We start from the raw sequence: 18,314 nt of genomic DNA, 5'->3' as shown, positions 1-18,314 counted from the left end.
CGCTAGAGCGGGGGGTTGTAGAAAAATGGCACTTAGGAATATTTCTGGCAGCTAATTCTCAGAATCTTACGGAGGCCACTACGTTGAGAGTGGTCAGAGGGAAAGAAATGACTTTTGCTCATTTCCTAAAACATATCGCCTCTTAACCTCTCTTTAAACGGGACTTGAGGGTTGTCCTTAGACACGTGTCAATATCTATTGCCTGAGGGTGGAGGATTTTTGGAATCACTTTGTTTGCAGGGTGAGTGGATGGCGAATCAGTCGTCACCAACAGGGTATAAGGGGGGGGGGGGGCTATAGAAGATTTACTACCATTCACCTGCCAATGATGGGGTTCGGGCGGGAATTATGAGAATATTACAAAGCGACCGCGGTTATGGCGGGGATCAAGTACATTTTATTGATACACAACCAAAACCTGGCACTTTTACGTATAAATTCCATCTTCTTTATATCTTCTTACGGGCGCTTTTGTTACGGGCGTTACTTCGTGTACAGCCCCTAATTATATAATTGCGGTGGTTAGTTAGCCTATGCCAAGCTAGCTCTCGTTTGCAAACGTTTCTCATCTCTATAACAACAACAGCCACCAGTGTCCACTCGTCTTCACGAACGGCAAAGTGCCTAGAAGAGGCTCTAGTGTGTGAGGCAAAAACAAAAAATTCTGGCAATGTCGGCGACTCTTAGGTTTCTCCATTTACTGCATTACGGACTCAGTTTGTTAGTCAACCTCGTTCCCAGGGTCACTCATCTTCCCGCCCTTCTGGAGCGGGAAGATGAGACCCTGGAAACGAGGTTGTTTGTTAGTGCGTTTTAATTTTGGAATTGTGCCAGGGATTTGTAGCCTACGTTAAGTTTGATGTTTTTATTCTGCCGCAAAGATCGTAGGTAGTTAAAAGCAGCTTTTTCCTCGTCAGTAGTAATACCCAGTGCCGAGTACAGATTCTTGAGGCCTTCCGCTCTCGCTTCCTCCACCACCCGTAGCGCTTTCGCTTTTGCATTGGCGTCAATAACCACGGCTTTAGCGCTCGCATTCTGGGCAATTTCTCGGGCTTCGTTGTAGATCTCGTTCTTAATCCTTTCGGTTTCCTTTCGAACAACCTTTATTGGAAAATGGAATAGTTAGTAGTTAAACCTTCATGTAGATGACAACTCAAATTATAGATTAGCTAACATACAACAGTAAACGGGGTCGCCAAGCAGTTAGCGCTCATCTATTAGGGAGCTGGAGATGTGGGGCAGACAGTTAAGGTGTTGGAGGTGATAGGGCCAACCATTACCTCTTCCGCTGACGCAATGTCAGTTACAAAATAGTTTCCACAAAAACAATAAACATAGTTTACCTTTTCCCGCAATTCAAATTGAGCCCGTTCTTCTTCAGCCGCCTCTGTGACTTGACGCAGATACCGACTTTTCACATCGTCATGCACATCGACCGCCAATAACTGGAAGTATCTGACTTCCACGAACATTCCTCTTTCGTCATTCTTACACAAGGAATTTTCAATGCAGTAGCCACAAGCGGGCATCTTCTCTTCTTCGGTCGGACAGGTTTCCCTGCAGCAGCCATCTACACGCTTGGCAAGAGCTTTGAACAGTTCTTTTTCGATATTTTCTCGGTTCCTTGTTGGGTACAGATAGGAAAAAATGAATGAATAAATGATCCCCTGTTTGCTCAACAAAGAAAAAGAAAAAAGGGTCGCAGAAACCTTGGATCTTCGACACTACACCCTCCAGCTAAACTGTGTATTTGTCGCGGAAACAGCGGGTGCCTGGATCCGTAACCACAAGTTTGCTGAGACTAAATTTTGCCGATACGAAAAAAAGAACACACCCGAACACATCGAAAGAAGAGCATAAAGCTACTTTTGCAAAACCGAGCTTGACTTCTAATGGAACACCACACGATTGGGTGCCGTGTAACTGAAATGTAGTTATTACCACTTGGCCGTGGAAGGTATGGGCAAGAGACTTATTTCTGAGTAGCACGTCCAGCCACAATATTGAGGCATGTCAATGTTTTTAGCTATTGTTTTAAGTAAAAAGCACTCGACATCGAAGGTTTCACATTTTCCCTTGATCCCCTCCCTTTTTGGTTATTAGAGAGATTTAGCACCGCGTTTACGTGAAACGGAAAAAGTCAGCCGGCCGGGGCCCTTTTACATTTCACTTAAAACACCGTGAACCTTTGGCTTCGCGTGAGCTCACACCATGGTGGATTTGAAGGCACTCTTGTATTACCTACAAGGAATAGTTTTTGCTGATTGGCTATCTCATCTGGTTGTCATAATTAGCATAAATTATCATAGGTAATGAGAGACCACGAGGTGAAATAAACATGGCAGTTGTGTTCTAGAATCGTAGTGCTCTTTGTTCGCCGCTTACGACTCTTTCTCCATAGTCAACTCTACAAATCAACAGTTTTGGGCCCTTTTCCCGGCAATTAACTTCTACTCTTTGAAGGAGAAAGTGAAGAAAATCTTACATAGACGGCAAAAGCGAAACAGGTTACTTTCACGTAAAAACGGCATCTTGCAGCTGGCAAACGTGAAAAATGGCGGGTAAAACAAGGTCGCGTGATCATTCCTTCCGTTCACTTTTCACGTTAACGTGGTGCTAAATTTTTCTATTCCCTTAAGGCCACCAATCCCTTATAGGCAAAATAGTTACAAACCTGATGTAGTCGTCGATTGGTAAATCTGCAGCGCGCCCTTTAATGGCGTCAATAGCCGTTCCCCTGACAACAGGCTTGTAGTCGACATTATAGGCCTCATGTAAATCTGGCAGAAAGTCCTTTCTCAGAAAATATTGAAAATTGCAACTGATTTTGATTTCAATTTTGTCCCCAGTCCACACAGAAATCTCGTTAAGCTCGACAAAATGAGCATCGGCTTGGAAAACCTTGAAGGTGTAGTCAGGACCCACGAAGTACCGACCTGAGGTGTACACCTCGCTGATGTCTACATAACCAGTGGACTTACGTCTCTTGAAGCCGAGCTGTATGAAAAAAAAAAACAAAACAAAACAAAACAAAACAAAAAAACAAAAGAAGGATGGAAAGGAAAACAATGCATTTCAGTGTTTGCTAGTTTTTTAATTGAATGTCGTCAGACCCAAGCCAAATTAATCACAGTTATAATATACATGAAAAATATTCAGTTGTGATCGGCTAAAAAGAATGCAGTCTTCGTGTAGCACGTGTGTAGATTACAAATATGACTCTTGAATGAGTGTCTCGTAAAAGTTTGAGTTTGACGACTGATGCTTCTGAGTGTGATGAAGAATTTGTTTTTGTTCGTTGGATAAACATAGATTCTAAAGCTAAAAGCAGACAAGTTTAAAAAACCCTTTTTTGTTTATTTCTTCCCCATCCTTTTATTCCTATTCGCCAAATGATATGATATCAACAAGGGATAACTTGAGAGGGAAACTTAGTATTTCTTCATCCCTCGACCCCAGTTTCCTAACAATGGCCATACCACAAGTGCACCAGATCACGTTCCATCTCAAGAATACTTAAACGTTCAAGGGCTGCGACAAGTTGACCTTGTAAAGTCTTTGTTTTACTACGATCACAACTGCATGTACTCGAGCTTAAGGGAGGCGGAGCCCGGAATTTGACTTGGGAGGTGGACACGGTCTAAACGTGCCTCGCTGCACGAGAAATGTGCTTTATGAAATATTATGAATAAACATGCATTTTTCCCAAATCAAATCTACCCCCGACCTGTTGGTTTTATTATTTTCTATCATTGAATTCATCGATTTTTTTCACTTTTGCTTCTTATTGATAAATTACAAAACATTGACGTTGCTAAGTTGAATTTTAAGATTAGTACAGCACAGTGAAGAGCTAAAGTGAGATATCAAATCATCGGGAGTTACATTGACAATTTTGACTCTGAAATTATCTGCTTAAGATGTTCCCTTCATCGCACGCAAACTGACTTACACTTTGCTTTTCCAAAGTCGGCACTAAGCTGAAACCCCCCCCCCCCCTCAAATAAATTTTGCACCACGTCAGTTAACGCCGATCAAGAGTCAATTCATTCCATGTACGATCGTGCTGAGTTACAAATAAACTCTAGTGAAATGCAAGTCCAATCAGTCAAAAGGAGATTTCATTGCTTCATCGTAACTTTACATTTTTTGTTTGCCTGGCTATATAATCGAAGCGATGTGGTTGTTTTGTTTTGGCTGTTTCGATGGTTTTTCTCGCCGTTTCGATGCATTGTTTCTCTCGCCGTTTCGATGGTTTTTCTCGCCGTTTCAGTGTTTCGTTTCAATAGTTTTGTTTTGTTTTTGTGGGTTTCGGTGCATTTCTCGTATTGTAAGTTGTGCTTCGAACCAAGAGGTGAGACCGCCAGGAAGGTCAGTGGAATTTTTGGGAAACTCTCGGTCGGTAAAAGTCTTAAAAACTCAGTGTGCATTTCCAATAAGTTGTCGAGATCAAAGTAGTCCTGGAGGTTCTTCTGATTTTAATTCGCCCTTCGTATAGGCAGCAGAAGACGCATTGCACCTTCACCTCAATTTCATCTGCTTTCTTCAGAAAATGCAGTTATTCAATAAATATATTTGCTGCATGCCTCCTATCCAATATATCACAACACCCTCTAATCCTAATGATGCCTAGGCAAAACTTGAGCCAGCCTAGCACGTTGGATATTTATATCGTTGTCAAAAGTTCCCGTTATATGGTTAAGCAACGAGAACACGATAGAAACTATCATTGTGATTGAACTTAAAAGATTCAGTGGCTTAGTTTACGTACGAAAAATTTTTCTCATATCCGAGATTTGCAAAATACGGTAGCTGATATCAATTCATTTGAAATTATCTCATGGACGTTACTCGACAAATATATTAAAACAACAAATTTAGTACGATTTTGGTGCTATATTTGGTGTATTACGAGAAAAAGACTTCTGAGAGGAAAATTTTCGGAGAACACGAAAGTTTAACAGAATCAAGACGTAAGTTTTCGTCACGACAAGGCGAAAATTTCCTGCTTCCCGCGAGGTCAGGCAATGTTATAGAAGATGTGTTCGTGCATAGAATAACTCATTTTAATCGATAAAGTTACACTTTCTTACCTCGTAGTATTCCACATCAGAGAAGCTGGTCGGGATAAGAATGACGATGAGTAAAGCTGCAATGCCTACGACAGCTGCTATGATCGCTGGAGCAGAGTTAGCCATCTTGTAGAATCACTGTTAGGACAAGAAACCAAGTTAAGTTATTCATGCAGAAACATTCCTGTTTAGAAAATCATGAGAGAATGATACCATCTGTCAACGATCAACGCGCTTGACGTAAAAGTAACGTAACAACTGAACTATGTAGAGAATTAACAATTTCAAATGTTATCGTAAGTTCCTTAAAAGGAATCGTAAAATGATACGTTTAGTTCATATTTCGATTAAATAGCTTAGTTTTGCGGAGACCTGCATTAGCGCATTGTTAGACACGTCCTTGTGATTTGCTTCTTACCTGTACACTGTGTACGGCTGTCCAAATCAAGAAAGGTTATGGAAACTCACTATTGAAGTAAGTTCGTCTAAAATATCGTCAATCATTTCAGTCTCGTCGATTTATCTGGAATTAATGTGCTCTGTTAGTACGTGCGTGCGTGCATTGAATTGACGATTTTTTACCGCATGGCGTACATATTAGTGGACAACTTTTTATCAGTTACACCCGCTTCACTCTTATTATGAGTTGATTTGGTTTTCGTTCGAAACTCCAGCTGTTGTGAAGTTTAACGTAACCATGGAGCTTCTGAAAAAAGTAACGCACACCTGCTCTTTATGTTGCTGTTAACGTTGATATGTCGTTTCAATCTCAGGCTCTGTTGATAGTGTCTCATTAGGAATTCACGGTCAAGCGTTAATTGATAACATTTTTAGACTGCTGCATATTGCACGCTGTTTTCAATCTTATCACTCGACATTTGCATAAGTCTCTAACAAAGGATGTTAGTCGTGAACAAAGAATTTTTTCCTGTTGTGACACGCATATTAACAAGTTTTTAAGATTGGACGCTGAGTGCATAATTCGTTCTCGACCAGGTCGAATAGGCCGAAAGATCTGTACGGACTCAAGTTCGAAGTGTGCAGAGATATTTGGCCTGAACAACCATGGTTTGTGATATAAGCAGGTCTGCGAAAATTGCTGGAGTAGTGGTCATTGCTGCAATCATCTTTATTGGCGCAATGGTTGGGACTTCGTTACGAAAGCTGAGCACGGAAGAAGGTATGTGTTGAAGAACTTGCTACCTAATCCGCAGAAATTCTTAAGAATATAGAAATTGCTGACCAAACTGAGAGGGTAGATGAATATTGTAGACTTTTCTTAACCAGAAAAATCTCGAGATTTGTTTTAACTAAGCGGATGAGTTAAAATAGATGGACCATGAGATTATCAAGAAGGAAGGAACAGATTCACTGACATTTGCTGTGGTGTGCAGCGAACAGCATAACTCTAATATTTAAAGGCAAAGGTAAATTGTTCGATAAGCCTCTTTTCGCTAATGGAAGCAGCTCGCTGCTAGCATTAAATTCAATTATTTTTTCGTGACCTTGCCAAAGGTAAACAAAACAAAGAGAATTGAAAATTGATTTTAGTAGATCTGCTGATGAGGGAAGAGTTCTCGTATAACTTTAAAATGGTATGTCCAAAGACGCGTTCCATTGGATGGTTCCTGGATAAAGTTTTAAAAGAAGCTTGTCCGTTTGCTAGCAGTTCAAAGGAGGTGTGCCTTTCTGTTTTCTCGAAGCCAACATGTCCAGGACGTTTCGGTCACGTCCGCTTCACCAAGTACAAATTTGTGAATGAAAGGTGTACTAAATTATCTTTATTATAAGTGTACTAATTCCAGTGACATGTTTGTGTAAATCTTTACTGAGAATTATGTCGGTGACCGAATGGAAAATGTTGCAAATCTGCCTTAGTTTCTATCCACAGCATATTCCAAAAATCCTCTTGTATTTTCATGAAGACATTTTTATCATTTTCAGGCTAATTTATATGCACCACGAAAGCGTAATTCAACAAAGGGGATACAGAAGCAACGAGATTAACTTGAGCTGGCCTTGTTACAAACGAACAAAGTTCAATAGTCATAATAAAACGAAGGCGAAAACCATGTTTTGTACAGAATTAATTTGACAGTCGAAGCACCCTAAATCTAACTTATTCCTAATCGGAGTGTATCTTTTGCAGTCGCCCGGTCGAGAGTGACCGGGAGACTGGGCATGAATCATGACAAATCAATAAACTTAGGGACGGACCATTGTTTTTCTGGAGGGGGGTGGGGATGAGAAATTTTCTTTTGGAAACATTTTTTAAAACATATTCTTCGCCCAAAGATTTATTTTCCAATTTTTTTTTTCAGTGTTTTTTATTTGTGCTTAATATCACCATTGCCTTATTTAACTATTTCATGAAGAACGTAATCAATGTGTTGATCAAATTCTTTCATCTGTAACAGTTGGTGTGGCGTACAATATCCATGAGAAGAAGCTGTCATCTGAGGTGAAGAGGGAGGGGCTTCACTCCGGTTCCCCTGGTTACCGATTCATCATCTTTCCCAGTGTGTTTCAGAGCATAAGTTTTGAAGAGCTGGAGTGTCTTAACAAAGACGGTATTGAGATCGAGTTGAACGTACAGTTTCAGTATCGGGCTCGACCCAAGGAACTCCGAGATCTTATTTTGCAGTTTAAGGACAAAGACAGCTACTTGAAACTACTAAAGTAAGTGCAACAAATAGATTTGTTTATGATAGTCATGTAAACTTTGTGATGATAAGCGTTGATTGACTGGTTCTAAAGGCAACAGTGAGTTTTGAGGGGAAAATCGAGTTCGAGGACGGACAAAACTCACTGTTTCCTAAGGGGTCGGTCATTCAGTGTTTTGTCATACCTCCCAACTAAAAAAATATCGGCCTGCACACAAATTTGCCTCGGTTTCAAGGAGCATGACGGTATCCCATGCGAGTCGAAAGTTCAAGTTGTTGTCTGGGAGTACGTATCCCGTGTCACGTTCCCCTCCAATCGGAAAACGTATTTGAGTTGGGAGGAATAACAACCGAATTTTGAGGTGAGATCGCAAAATCTTGACAGATCTTATCACAAAGTGAGAAAGGTAATGCTATTTGCCTAATTTTACTGGAAAACGCTCCAGTAATCGATTTAACTCCAAGAAGTGATTAGCACGTAACTTCTCCCTTTAATCTTCACACATTACCTCGCAAACAGGTTATGAGAAAACGTAAACTTATCAGGCAGAAGTTGTTGACTTGATCAAACTCTTAATTCTTGTAACCGATTTACAAGGAAATGTGTAGCCGCTAGAGGGAACAATTAAAAGTCCAATCTTGGAAGTTGAAGGGCTCAACTATTTGCTTATTCTTTTTTTTCCTCAGGAGCATTGCGGAGTCCGCTACCCACGATTCTTGTAGTGCGTTCAATACCACACAGCTACAGTCTGAAAGAGCTTCCTTTCAAGATCTCGTGCGTAAAACAATTGGTCGAAGATTTGGCAGTGTGGGAGCTGATGTAGAAGACCTTCAGGTAACTAACGGCACGAGAATACGCACAAAAGAGCTGGATAAGTAATGAAAAAAAAGGCTTCCTGTTGCAGTTATTTGTGTTGTTTTTTCTTTCCTTACCTCGTTTCCAGATCAAATCAATTCTTCCTCCCTTACTCATTCCTCAGGGAAAACGAAAAAAAATATGAAATAATGTTTCCCAAACCCCGCTCCTCCCAAGTCTGTCCCTAAAGGAGAGGGGGAGGAAGGAAGACCGAGCTTTCTCTCTTTCCTTTTACTGCATACCACGATGTTTTGATTGTATGTTGTCAGTCCATTAGGCGATAACGTCACTTTAGGAATGGACTGCCCTCTTAACAACTCTTTCCTGAGGTGAAACGTGTAATTCTCCCGTTTAGCTGCTTCACATTTCCTTTAAATTAGTTTCTAGGGTTGGACGTTACATCAAAACAACACCATTAACTGTAATTGAATCTATTTCCGAGTCTATCACTTGCTTGCTTCATAATGTAGTACGATGCAGTAAAACGTTAGATGTTTTTAAACCCTTTCCACCCACCAGGGTTTCAAGGGTAGGATAGTCGCTTGCTTCCTTGTAATAGTTCTTTACATGACGCATATGAAGATCAATTTTTTTTTCTTTACTCCAGGTTCAAAACATCATGCGCCCCGAATCCTACGAAAAAGTCATCCGAACCAAAGAAGCCGCCAAAGAAAACATAAAGATAGCAGAAAGTGAGCGTCCTCGCCTTGTTGTGCAAGCAAAAACTGAGAAAGAAGAAGCTGTAAAGCAAGCTGAGATCACCATTCAGCGTGCGGAGTCTGAAGCGAGGGTGCTCTTGTCCAAGGCGGAAGCAGAAGCCAGCAGTATCAGAGCAGCATACGCTGCAGAAACGGCAGCATTCCAGCAGCTCCAGAACGAAACCCTCAGTAACAGTGTAGCAGGGCTTTTGTCGTATCTTGGAGTGCGACTCATCGCTGAAAACAATAATACTGTTAATGTAGCGCTGGAGGCTCCAGCTAAAACTAAGTATACCTACACCTAACCCTTCAGCACCCAACGACTAAGTTGTAATTCACCCTGGAAGCTGTTATAGATTTCCCTTTGAGGATTCTAGGTGATATTAACATATTCCAACCGGCAAGTTATATGTGATCAGTTCTTGAGTCAAGGGTTAGAAAGGAACAATGTAAGCAAGCACCTGTGATGAACAGGGTTGTTAAAGTCAAGTCGTAAAATTCTGTTTAGTACAGATTTACCTGAGCTCAGCTTAGGCTATAATTATCCCATCTTAGCTCTCTTTGGTTGCAGTAAAATGCATAGGCTAAAACAAACAAACAAACAAACGCAGAAGGAAAGACAAGCTTGAGATCTTTATCTGAGCTTATTTCAAGTTTTAAGAGAAGAGAGATGTCCTCGATAAAACGTTGTTGTAATTGCAATTGAAAGCGTAATAAATAAAACAGTCAGTGGCAGTGAATTATCTGAGGTAAATATAATTGCATAGTTTGGTCCCAAAATAAAGAATAAATACAATTTGTATGTTAAGTTTCCATAAGCTAACGTAGAAAAGAGCTTAAGCAGAGAATCAAATAGCCAATGATTTCCGAAATTAGCCCCCCTATCCCTCCAACACTACTGATGAGTACTTTACCCGGCTCCTATAAGATAGAATTGCTTTGATTTCTCATTGTAAATAGAATCACTGTTCATGATCAATGATCCATCCTCGCGATCACAAGCTGTCTACAGTGTCCATATAATTCACTCAAAACACCTTCCATCGCAGTAAACAGGAGTTTAATCGTATGATTGACCTTTACTGTTCTGCAGCCCAATAACTAAAACCTCCCGAGGTATTTAAGTTAAGAAAACTCAGTCCTCGCTTACAGTTGACGTTTCACCCAAACACCTTCACTTTATCTCCCTATTAATACAATAATTCAAGCCTTAAAATTTAACGACATTTTGTTGACAAAATGCCGCCTTTTTTAAGACTTGCAAATCCTTTGAACATGCGCGCGCACCTACTAATTATTCATATCTTTCTAAAATGCGCGCAAGCCCCCCTAAAAAAGTACCCAAGTCATCCAAAACCCAACCAAACTCAGTTAATCATTTACCCGATACACGTTTAATCTCCTCAGCCTTTCCCCGCACTAAGATGGCTATCTTTTGATCACTGTTTTGTTTCTTTTGAAAAATTTAGCTCATGTGATTTGACTACCTTCTACGCATAGGTTTGTTTCCTAAGATTAAAGCGATTTAAGAGCTAAGAAATAGCCAGGTATGATATAAGAGCCTAGTAAAGGTTTCCTCTCCGCTCTTGATCCAGCTCAATGGCTTCAAAAAGCGACTTGAAGTTTCCGGCTCCAAAGCCCTGCACAACAAGAAGAGAAATGAATAATAAAAAAAATTCACTCTGTTGTATATTCACCTGAAAAATTGATGTGATCAGTCTGATATACCGACTACAGTTTGCAACTTCAATTTTAGCTAATTTCTAGCCATCCTATGTTTGTAAGAATGGAAGACGATTGAAGACCAGAAGAAAGTTTTCAGACAATGAGGAACTCTTCGTACAGCAGTTTTCCATCGATAATCGAATGCAATCCTGGATTGTATTGCGTTTGCTAGGCTTCGCTCTGTGATTGGATTAGAAACCTCATGCCAACCTCTCAACCAATCGGAAGCAACACAGACACCAATCACGACTTGGTCAGTCGCGGTTTCCCGCGCTTTCCTCGCGCCTCAACTTTAAGAACCAACCGGCTTCTTAAGAAGTATTTTTTTTTATCTCATTTATCGTTGGGATGCCCTTAGCATATAATTTACGACATTCAGTCAAAGTCCCTTTAGTTATAATTGCCAGCCGTCTCTTCACTCCAGACGAAAAGAAGATACATCCTTAACAATACAACAGTACCCTCCTCATCAGGGACCCTACCACCCCACCACTCCCCTCTCTCACCTGGTGATTGTGCCTCTGTATAACTTCTAAAAATAGTGTTGGTCTGTCCTGCATCGGTTTTGTGAAAATCTGCAGCAGGTAGCCCTTGTCATCAAAATCGACCAAAATCTTCAGATCTTGAAGCTAGGACATGAAAAGAAAAAAAACGATATTTAAACAGAGCTTACTAAAATTTGTGCCCCTATCCCCAGAAGCCTGAAACTTGTGCCAGCCCCCCTCCCCCCTCCACCCTCAACTTTAGTTTGTTAACAACTAAAAGTTGATTAATAATCCAAAACAGTCCTAAGTACTCAATGCTAATTCTCATTACTACTTCTCATTACTGTCTTTCATACAATTCTTATGATGTGAGTTTGGAGAATTTGATATTGGATCAACTAATAATCCCTTGGTTGATATTTTTTATAATTCTCATCATTTTCCTGCCTGATACAGTATTGTATTGTAATGAGAAATTCTGTCTTGGTCATTCATGGGAGTTCACGGATTAATGCAGGCAGGGTTTAACAGCCTTGGTTCATGTAGCTCATCTTTATGCGCTAAAATTACTGTCCACTGTTCCATCCCTCCTCCTCTCCCCTGCATCAAAGTTAAAATATCTCACCACATTCAGGTCTTCTTCCACCTTGATGGGTGCATCCTTAAGCCGTGCACGAAGATTTTCATAGTATGTGTCAGGAATAACGAGAAATTCCATGCCTCTCTCCTTTAAATTCCTTATCTGAAAAAAAGTATCTTCATTGAAAAATTTTTAACAATCTTTGTACAGAAGATATACAATCTAGTAAAGTTAAAAGATTCAGGTTGTCACTTACGGCAGAGATAATGTCAGATGTGTTGAGTGCAATGTGCTGTACTCCTGCTGTTCCATAGTAGTCCACAAACTCCTGAGTAAGATAAGTATTACAAATAAAGACCAATGATGACACAGATTTTGAGTATTCCTAGCACTGCTTACATAAGAGGTTCAGATAAATGCTGGGAAATTAGTCCACTCCATTCACAATCAATTTTCCAGCAGAGTGTAGAGAGGGGAAGAGCCCCCCACCCACCCTTATTGTTTGAGCTGTACTGCTACATTCATCCCACAAGCCAAGCTATTCCAGCTTGGCTTAGTCAGCTGGTTAACCATTATTCCCGCATCTTAATTCAACTGAGTATGAATGGGAGTGTTGTGAATACCACTGATGTGTTTGGCATTGCTTGCTTTCTCTTGCAAATGCTAATTCCTTTGGTGTGATCCTGACAGGTCATAAAATAATTCTTTTATCTATCATGCTTGTGCTGTCAAAATGGCTGGATGTTTCATGAGTGTATTTACGGACCCTGACTAAGTCTCAGTGCATTAAAACCAAATGCAAAATAATCATAAAAATAATGGTAATTATATTTATCTAACTTAGCAAATATTCAGTTATGAGAAAGACTTAGAACCACGTTTATGTGAAACAGCAAATGTCAGTTTGCCCTTTCGTGTTTTATGTAAAATAATGTGAACCTTGCTGTTTTAACTTTGCATGAGCTACTGTCATGGTGGATTTGAAAGCACCCTAGTATGACTCACAAGGAATAACGTTGGTGCCCTTTTTCCAACAATTACCTTCTACTCTGTGAGAGTAAAAAAAAATTTTGTACACAACAAACACAAAACAAGGAACTTTTACATACAAACGGCAAAGTGAAAATGGCAAACATGAAAAAAAATTGGTGGGAAAAATGTCACATGGTCATGCACTCTTACTGTTCATGTTTCTGGTAAATGCGGTGCTAAAATCTCTCTATTGAGACCTAACGTTTGGTCCAGAACCATTTACATACCTGTATCTGGCTCTTCCTTTTTCCTGGGGCTGGTTCATTGATTGGCATCTTAATTGTCTCCTCCCAGTTTGTGACTACAATTGATCGCAGTGCACTGTACTCTGTATGAATCTAAACAACAAAATATCATTGTTGAGTTTACACAATGAAACAAATACCCCAAGCTCTGCCCTCTCACAAAATCTGAAAGCATGACATACAAACCTTTCTTGCCTTAAAAAAGGTAAAACGAAAAGTAGGCAAGTTCCCAGAAATACAAAAAATACAGTAAATAAACAGGAAAATATATCACAGTGATAGTGAAGTCTGATCATCTGCATGGGTTTAGTCCTGAGAGGGACTATAGCTGGCGATGGTGGCTGTTTCCACAACCTGAGTGGACGTCATCATCAGGGTGACTCTCGCAGTCAACAGTCCTTCTCAGAACTACACCCACCTGGACCATCAGACGACACTATCACATGTTACCCCGGGGTTAAAACCATACTACACCCACCTGGACCATCAGACGACACGATCACATGTTACCCCGGGGTTAAAACCATACTACACCCACCTGGACCATCAGACGACACTATCACATGTTACCCCGGGGTTAAAACCATACTACACCCACCTGGACCATCAGACGACACTATCACATGTTACCCAGGGGTTAAAACCATACTACACCCTCCTGGACCATCAGACGACACTATCACATGTTACCCAGGGGTTAAAACCATACTACACCCTCCTGGACCATCAGACGACACTATCACACGTTACCCAGGGGTTAAAACCATACTACACCCTCCTGGACCATCAGACGACACTATCACATGTTACCCAGGGGTTAAAACCATACTACACCCTCCTGGACCATCAGACGACACTATCACATGTTACCCAGGGGTTAAAACCATACTACACCCACCTGGACCATCAGACGGCACTATCACATGTTACCCAGGGGTTAAAACCATACTACACCCACCTGGACCATCAGACGACACTACCACATGTTACCCCAGGGTTAAAACCATTTACTTTATCAGGAAAGTATATCTCAAACAGTGTTAAGAGGCTTCAATAAACCTTCCTGTGCACTGTATAAAACAACAGATTCCATTTTCCTGTATTTTCTTTTAGCTAAAAGTATCAGATGTAAGAACATCTGATACACTGTTTCCAGAAGTGTTTAACATGTACCTTCTCCCTACGATATCCATACATTACCTAGCAAACAGGTAATGAGAATACTCAAACTTATCAGGTAGAAGTTGTTATCCTGATTTAACAACATTTGCATGACTAATTTACAAGGAAAAGTGTAAAAGTTAGAGGGGAGAATTAAAATTCAGATCATGGTAGTTAAAGGGTTAAAAAACATCTGGATTGTGAACTTAAACAGACAGAATGAAAAGTGGAGTCTGTTTGTTACATTTAGTACCATACCTGTTTATCATCAACAGACCAAAACCTGTGAAACTGTAAATTCTTCTCATACCTTCAGAGTGTAGAGAACAAAGTGCAAATTTTACAAAGAAAATCAACATTTTTAGGACTGAATATACATAAAATTAACCCTCACAAGTGACCAAGGAAGAATTTCTCCTCACAATAACGATACAATATCCAGCAGATCTGCCTAAAGCATGAGAACATGTGAGGGAAAAGTCATGGTTGGTTTTATTATTGCATTTGATTGGTTAAAGATTTAATTGTCACAAGTTTTCTGGACCAACCACAAAAGTAGGGAAGTAAAACCACCTGTATGTAATAATTAACCCTTTAACTCCTAGAAGTGATTAACATGTAACTTCTCCCTATAATATCCATATATTATTAAAAACTGGATCATTGGATAATGGCATTCAAGACTTTTTATTGGCTTAGCCATTATGGTATATGAGCCATTGTATACCATATTCTAATATTTGTACATTGTAACATCTGGTTTCTTCTTACAAAATAAAGTCGAGAAGATTTGTCTAACATCTTGTGGGCGTTTTTTTTTAACAAAAACAATTATTCCACTCGCGCTTGTTGGATATGAGATGATTATAGCCAACAAGGCGCGTAGCGCTGAGTTGGTTACTATCTATCATCTCATATCCAGCACGCGTTCATGGAATGAATTGTTAATTATCCAGCAAACAAGCAATGAGAACATTCAAACTTATCTCAAAGTTGTTATCCTAATCTAACACCAAATTCTCATTTCCAATTTACAAGGAATATGCAGTAGATGTGGCATGACGCGCATGACTTTAGTCATGTGATCAGCAAGTCATGTGAACTGTTGGGCCCCACGGCATGGCAGTCAATATACAAAAACACACACAAACCCAAACTGGACATTAAAAAGTTTTGTAGTTTTAACCTGTAGCTCTGTGATTTTATCATCATAACAACTCTACAGTAGCTAGAGGGGAGAATTAACAATCAGATCTTGGGAGTTACAGAGTTACATTGACACTCAATCCAGAAGTATTCTAAGACTATGGTTTCTGTCTTTCTCAATGTTATTCCCTCTAAAACCTTAAAATCTTCATATCATCACGATGTAGTTCCTTTACAGTTGGAGGAGGAGTGGATTGGATAAAAAGAAAAGGTAACGGTGTGGCCAAGCACTGATCTTCAATAGGGAAACACAAACAAGATGTCAAACTTGATATCTTACATGCCAGAATGCATTATATCAATTTTAACCACCAGTTAGACTGGACTTACCATTCAGCAATGGACACCATAGCATCTTCTGGCTGGTTACCAACAACATGATCAATAAAACGAAGAAGGCCTGGTGGTCTAAGAAATACAAGAAGAACAGTTACACCATTAGCATCACTAGTGCTAATGGTGTAATCAGTTGTGCACATTTTTTTGAAACACTGATTAAAAATGAATTGCCATGGATCGATGTTTCCACACAAAGAAAATTCTTCTAATCAAATCCAATACTTTCAACACTTAAATATCAAGTGCTTTGAATAACAGTGCTCATCATAAAGGGAAGACCGAAAAAAAAAAACAAAAACAAAAACCAATAGCACCAGTCATCATAATTGCTAATGATGTTGTTTGCATGATGTATTTACGAGATCTTGTCTCATTTTAGTCAATTTGATGAACACATTAAAAATTAGGAAACCTTTTTATCTAAAATGATAAAGAATCAATCTCTAACTGACTTAAAAGAAAAACATTCCACCAACTTCAGCTCAAAAGGAACAGTGCGAGCGTTATGAAAACTGATAGTCATCAACACAAATATTACAAACTTCAAGTTCTGTGCAATGAAAAATGCGAATAGCTTTGGTACAGAACAATTAAAGGAAACTTACAGTTTGGGAAGAAGGCAGTCTTTGGTTATTGGAGACTTGTAGCCAGGTAGAAAGAGACCACTGAATTCCTTTCTTTCAACAAATGTGTGTGTTGTGTCTCCATACTACAATCAAACAGGTATCACACAGATCAAATTTTAAGAAGTAATTTTCATCCTGACATTACAAAATTTCCTTCTGTCAGTGCATTCTCTCCTGCCCCAACCCTATGCAAAGGAGACAGAGCAATGGTAGTGTGTCCTTGGCCAAGACCCTGAACTCTTGCAGTAAAACTGTCAGGTAATCCTGATGAAATACAGGGGGGACCCTGTGATGAACAGGCATTCTTTACAGGGGAGGGGAGGGGAATGAGGGTACTACTATTCACCTTATACAATTAAGAGACAAGATAAGCTGTGGTCAGACTGCCTCATCTGGCTGAATTTAGCTTGAACCTTACCAATCATATGCATTATTCCCTAACTCTATTAACTAGCTTTTTCACTGTTCATGATACTGCTACATGCGCATTGAATTGTGTCAGAGATCATATTAGCTTTAGGTAAGGTAACAAATTTGATCCTACTGGCGCATTGATGGATGTGTTGACTGACATGTTGGTTGACACACCACCGACATACTACCAACACTGAGCTGGAAGGAATAAATTACTGTGAGCACCAGCATATCATGGGGTGTGAAGCTTAAATTTTTGGGATAGACCAGTGCATGAGCCAACATGCTGTTTGGTTCAAATTTATTACCCTTAGCTAATTCTGTTTGTCACAGTCAAATCTACATTAAAGCTGTGACTAATGTTTCCATAACTAAAAGTTTGCAACTGGCTCATACTACTTGTGTCACAAGGCAGCATGCAGTACATGGGAGTTTGTAGACAGACAATGAGATGCATGGCATTGAGCGGACTTGAACTATCTCATGGCCAAATAGTATAAGTGAAATAATTGGCATTCATTCTTAAATAACATGTCAAGAAATATCTCAAGATCTGCTACAATCACAAAAAAAGTATTTCTATTGTTTGTGACCATACTTATAATCCATGATATAAGAGCTCTGATGCATGTCCTGTAAACCAATCAGAACTCAAGAAAAGCAAAATACAATGGCTATTTTTAAAAGTAATAAATATACTCACTGTCTGAACAGTGGCAAAAGTCACTGTGCCATCTTCATCTGTTTCATCCCATGGCTCGTGAACAGATACTGCACCACGCTTAATGGCTGCCTGTATAACCAAACCAAACAATTATTATGGTTATTATGGCAACTGAACTGAGCAGAGAGCAGTTTGTCCTGAAATCACACACTTGATTTCATTATCAAATGAGCACACAGTGTGAGTTTGATTTGAAATCACAATTAGTATGATTTCAGACCAGAATTGTACTCTGCTCAGTTCAGTTATCCCACAAAATTCAGTCACTCAAGTATGGGATATTATAGTTCATACAAATATTTATTATCCAGTACTGAGCTGGTTTATAAAAATTGCAAAAAGTTGTCTTTCATTTTCCTGTGATTTGATTGGTTCCTTAAAAAAAGCCTTGAAGTCAGATTGGTTGTTGTGTAGCAAGGCTTTCTCACTGGCTGGGAAAAAGAAACAGTTTGGAGCAAAAATGGAGTGAATTATGAATAAATTGCAGT

General features: G+C 39.7%; 3 protein-coding genes across 8 annotated transcripts in view; 1 reads left to right on the top strand and 2 right to left on the bottom strand.

Annotated features, from left to right (window-relative positions):
• Positions 1–374: 374 nt before the first annotated feature.
• LOC111345154 (uncharacterized) lies at positions 375–5,958 on the bottom strand. Of its 3 annotated transcripts, none has more exons than XM_022952432.2 (5): positions 5,799–5,958; positions 5,094–5,210; positions 2,675–2,997; positions 1,344–1,623; positions 375–1,101 (listed from the first exon to the last, which is right to left on the bottom strand). In XM_022952432.2, the coding sequence occupies exons 2-5, from the start codon at positions 5,196–5,198 to the stop codon at positions 814–816; spliced, it is 996 nt and encodes a 331-aa protein (XP_022808167.2). In that variant the 5' UTR covers positions 5,199–5,210; positions 5,799–5,958; the 3' UTR covers positions 375–813. The 3 variants fall into 3 exon arrangements, with proteins under 3 accessions (XP_022808167.2, XP_022808166.2, XP_088598303.1); XM_022952431.2 differs by lacking the exon at positions 5,799–5,958 and adding an exon at positions 5,491–5,631; XM_088742177.1 differs by lacking the exon at positions 5,799–5,958 and adding an exon at positions 5,286–5,380.
• LOC111345155 (uncharacterized) lies at positions 5,408–10,029 on the top strand. The gene is made up of 5 exons (XM_022952434.2): positions 5,408–5,547; positions 6,069–6,252; positions 7,490–7,751; positions 8,423–8,570; positions 9,199–10,029. The coding sequence occupies exons 2-5, from the start codon at positions 6,138–6,140 to the stop codon at positions 9,592–9,594; spliced, it is 921 nt and encodes a 306-aa protein (XP_022808169.2). The 5' UTR covers positions 5,408–5,547; positions 6,069–6,137; the 3' UTR covers positions 9,595–10,029.
• The window catches only part of LOC111345162 (4-hydroxyphenylpyruvate dioxygenase-like), a 55,029-nt gene continuing 46,734 nt past the window's right edge, over positions 10,020–18,314 (bottom strand). For 3 of the 4 annotated variants that reach the window (XM_088742169.1, XM_088742168.1, XM_088742170.1), the window contains 9 exons: positions 17,806–17,895; positions 16,668–16,771; positions 16,054–16,131; positions 14,776–14,827; positions 13,339–13,449; positions 12,336–12,407; positions 12,125–12,241; positions 11,521–11,643; positions 10,020–10,929 (listed from right to left, as the gene is read on the bottom strand). In XM_088742169.1, coding sequence (XP_088598295.1) covers positions 10,852–10,929; positions 11,521–11,643; positions 12,125–12,241; positions 12,336–12,407; positions 13,339–13,449; positions 14,776–14,827; positions 16,054–16,131; positions 16,668–16,771; positions 17,806–17,895 — 825 coding nt within the window. In that variant the 3' untranslated portion in view covers positions 10,020–10,851. The remainder of the gene's footprint in view (positions 10,930–11,520; positions 11,644–12,124; positions 12,242–12,335; positions 12,408–13,338; positions 13,450–14,775; positions 14,828–16,053; positions 16,132–16,667; positions 16,772–17,805; positions 17,896–18,314) is intronic. The other variant, XM_088742172.1, reaches the window with a different exon arrangement.

The sequence above is a fragment of the Stylophora pistillata genome, chromosome 13 (assembly GCF_964205215.1).
Source record: "Stylophora pistillata chromosome 13, jaStyPist1.2, whole genome shotgun sequence".
Lineage (NCBI taxonomy): Eukaryota > Metazoa > Cnidaria > Anthozoa > Scleractinia > Pocilloporidae > Stylophora > Stylophora pistillata.
The sequence above is the reverse complement of the archived record's forward strand: the minus strand, read 5'-3'. Positions and strand labels throughout refer to the sequence as shown.

What these genes read in the sequence shown, in the direction of transcription:
- LOC111345154 (XM_022952432.2), bottom strand. Translation starts at nt 5,198, where the DNA reads ATGGCTAACTCTGCTCCAGCGATCATAGCAGCTGTCGTAGGCATTGCA. An exon ending in CCAATCGACGACTACATCAG is followed by an intron (nt 1,624 to 2,674) that starts GTTTGTAACTAT and finishes GTACCCAACAAG; the next exon opens with GAACCGAGAAAATATCGAAA. An exon ending in AATTTGAATTGCGGGAAAAG is followed by an intron (nt 1,102 to 1,343) that starts GTAAACTATGTT and finishes TTTCCAATAAAG; the next exon opens with GTTGTTCGAAAGGAAACCGA.
- LOC111345155 (XM_022952434.2), top strand. Translation starts at nt 6,138, where the DNA reads ATGGTTTGTGATATAAGCAGGTCTGCGAAAATTGCTGGAGTAGTGGTC. An exon ending in AGCTACTTGAAACTACTAAA is followed by an intron (nt 7,752 to 8,422) that starts GTAAGTGCAACA and finishes TTTTTTCCTCAG; the next exon opens with GAGCATTGCGGAGTCCGCTA. An exon ending in CTGATGTAGAAGACCTTCAG is followed by an intron (nt 8,571 to 9,198) that starts GTAACTAACGGC and finishes TCTTTACTCCAG; the next exon opens with GTTCAAAACATCATGCGCCC.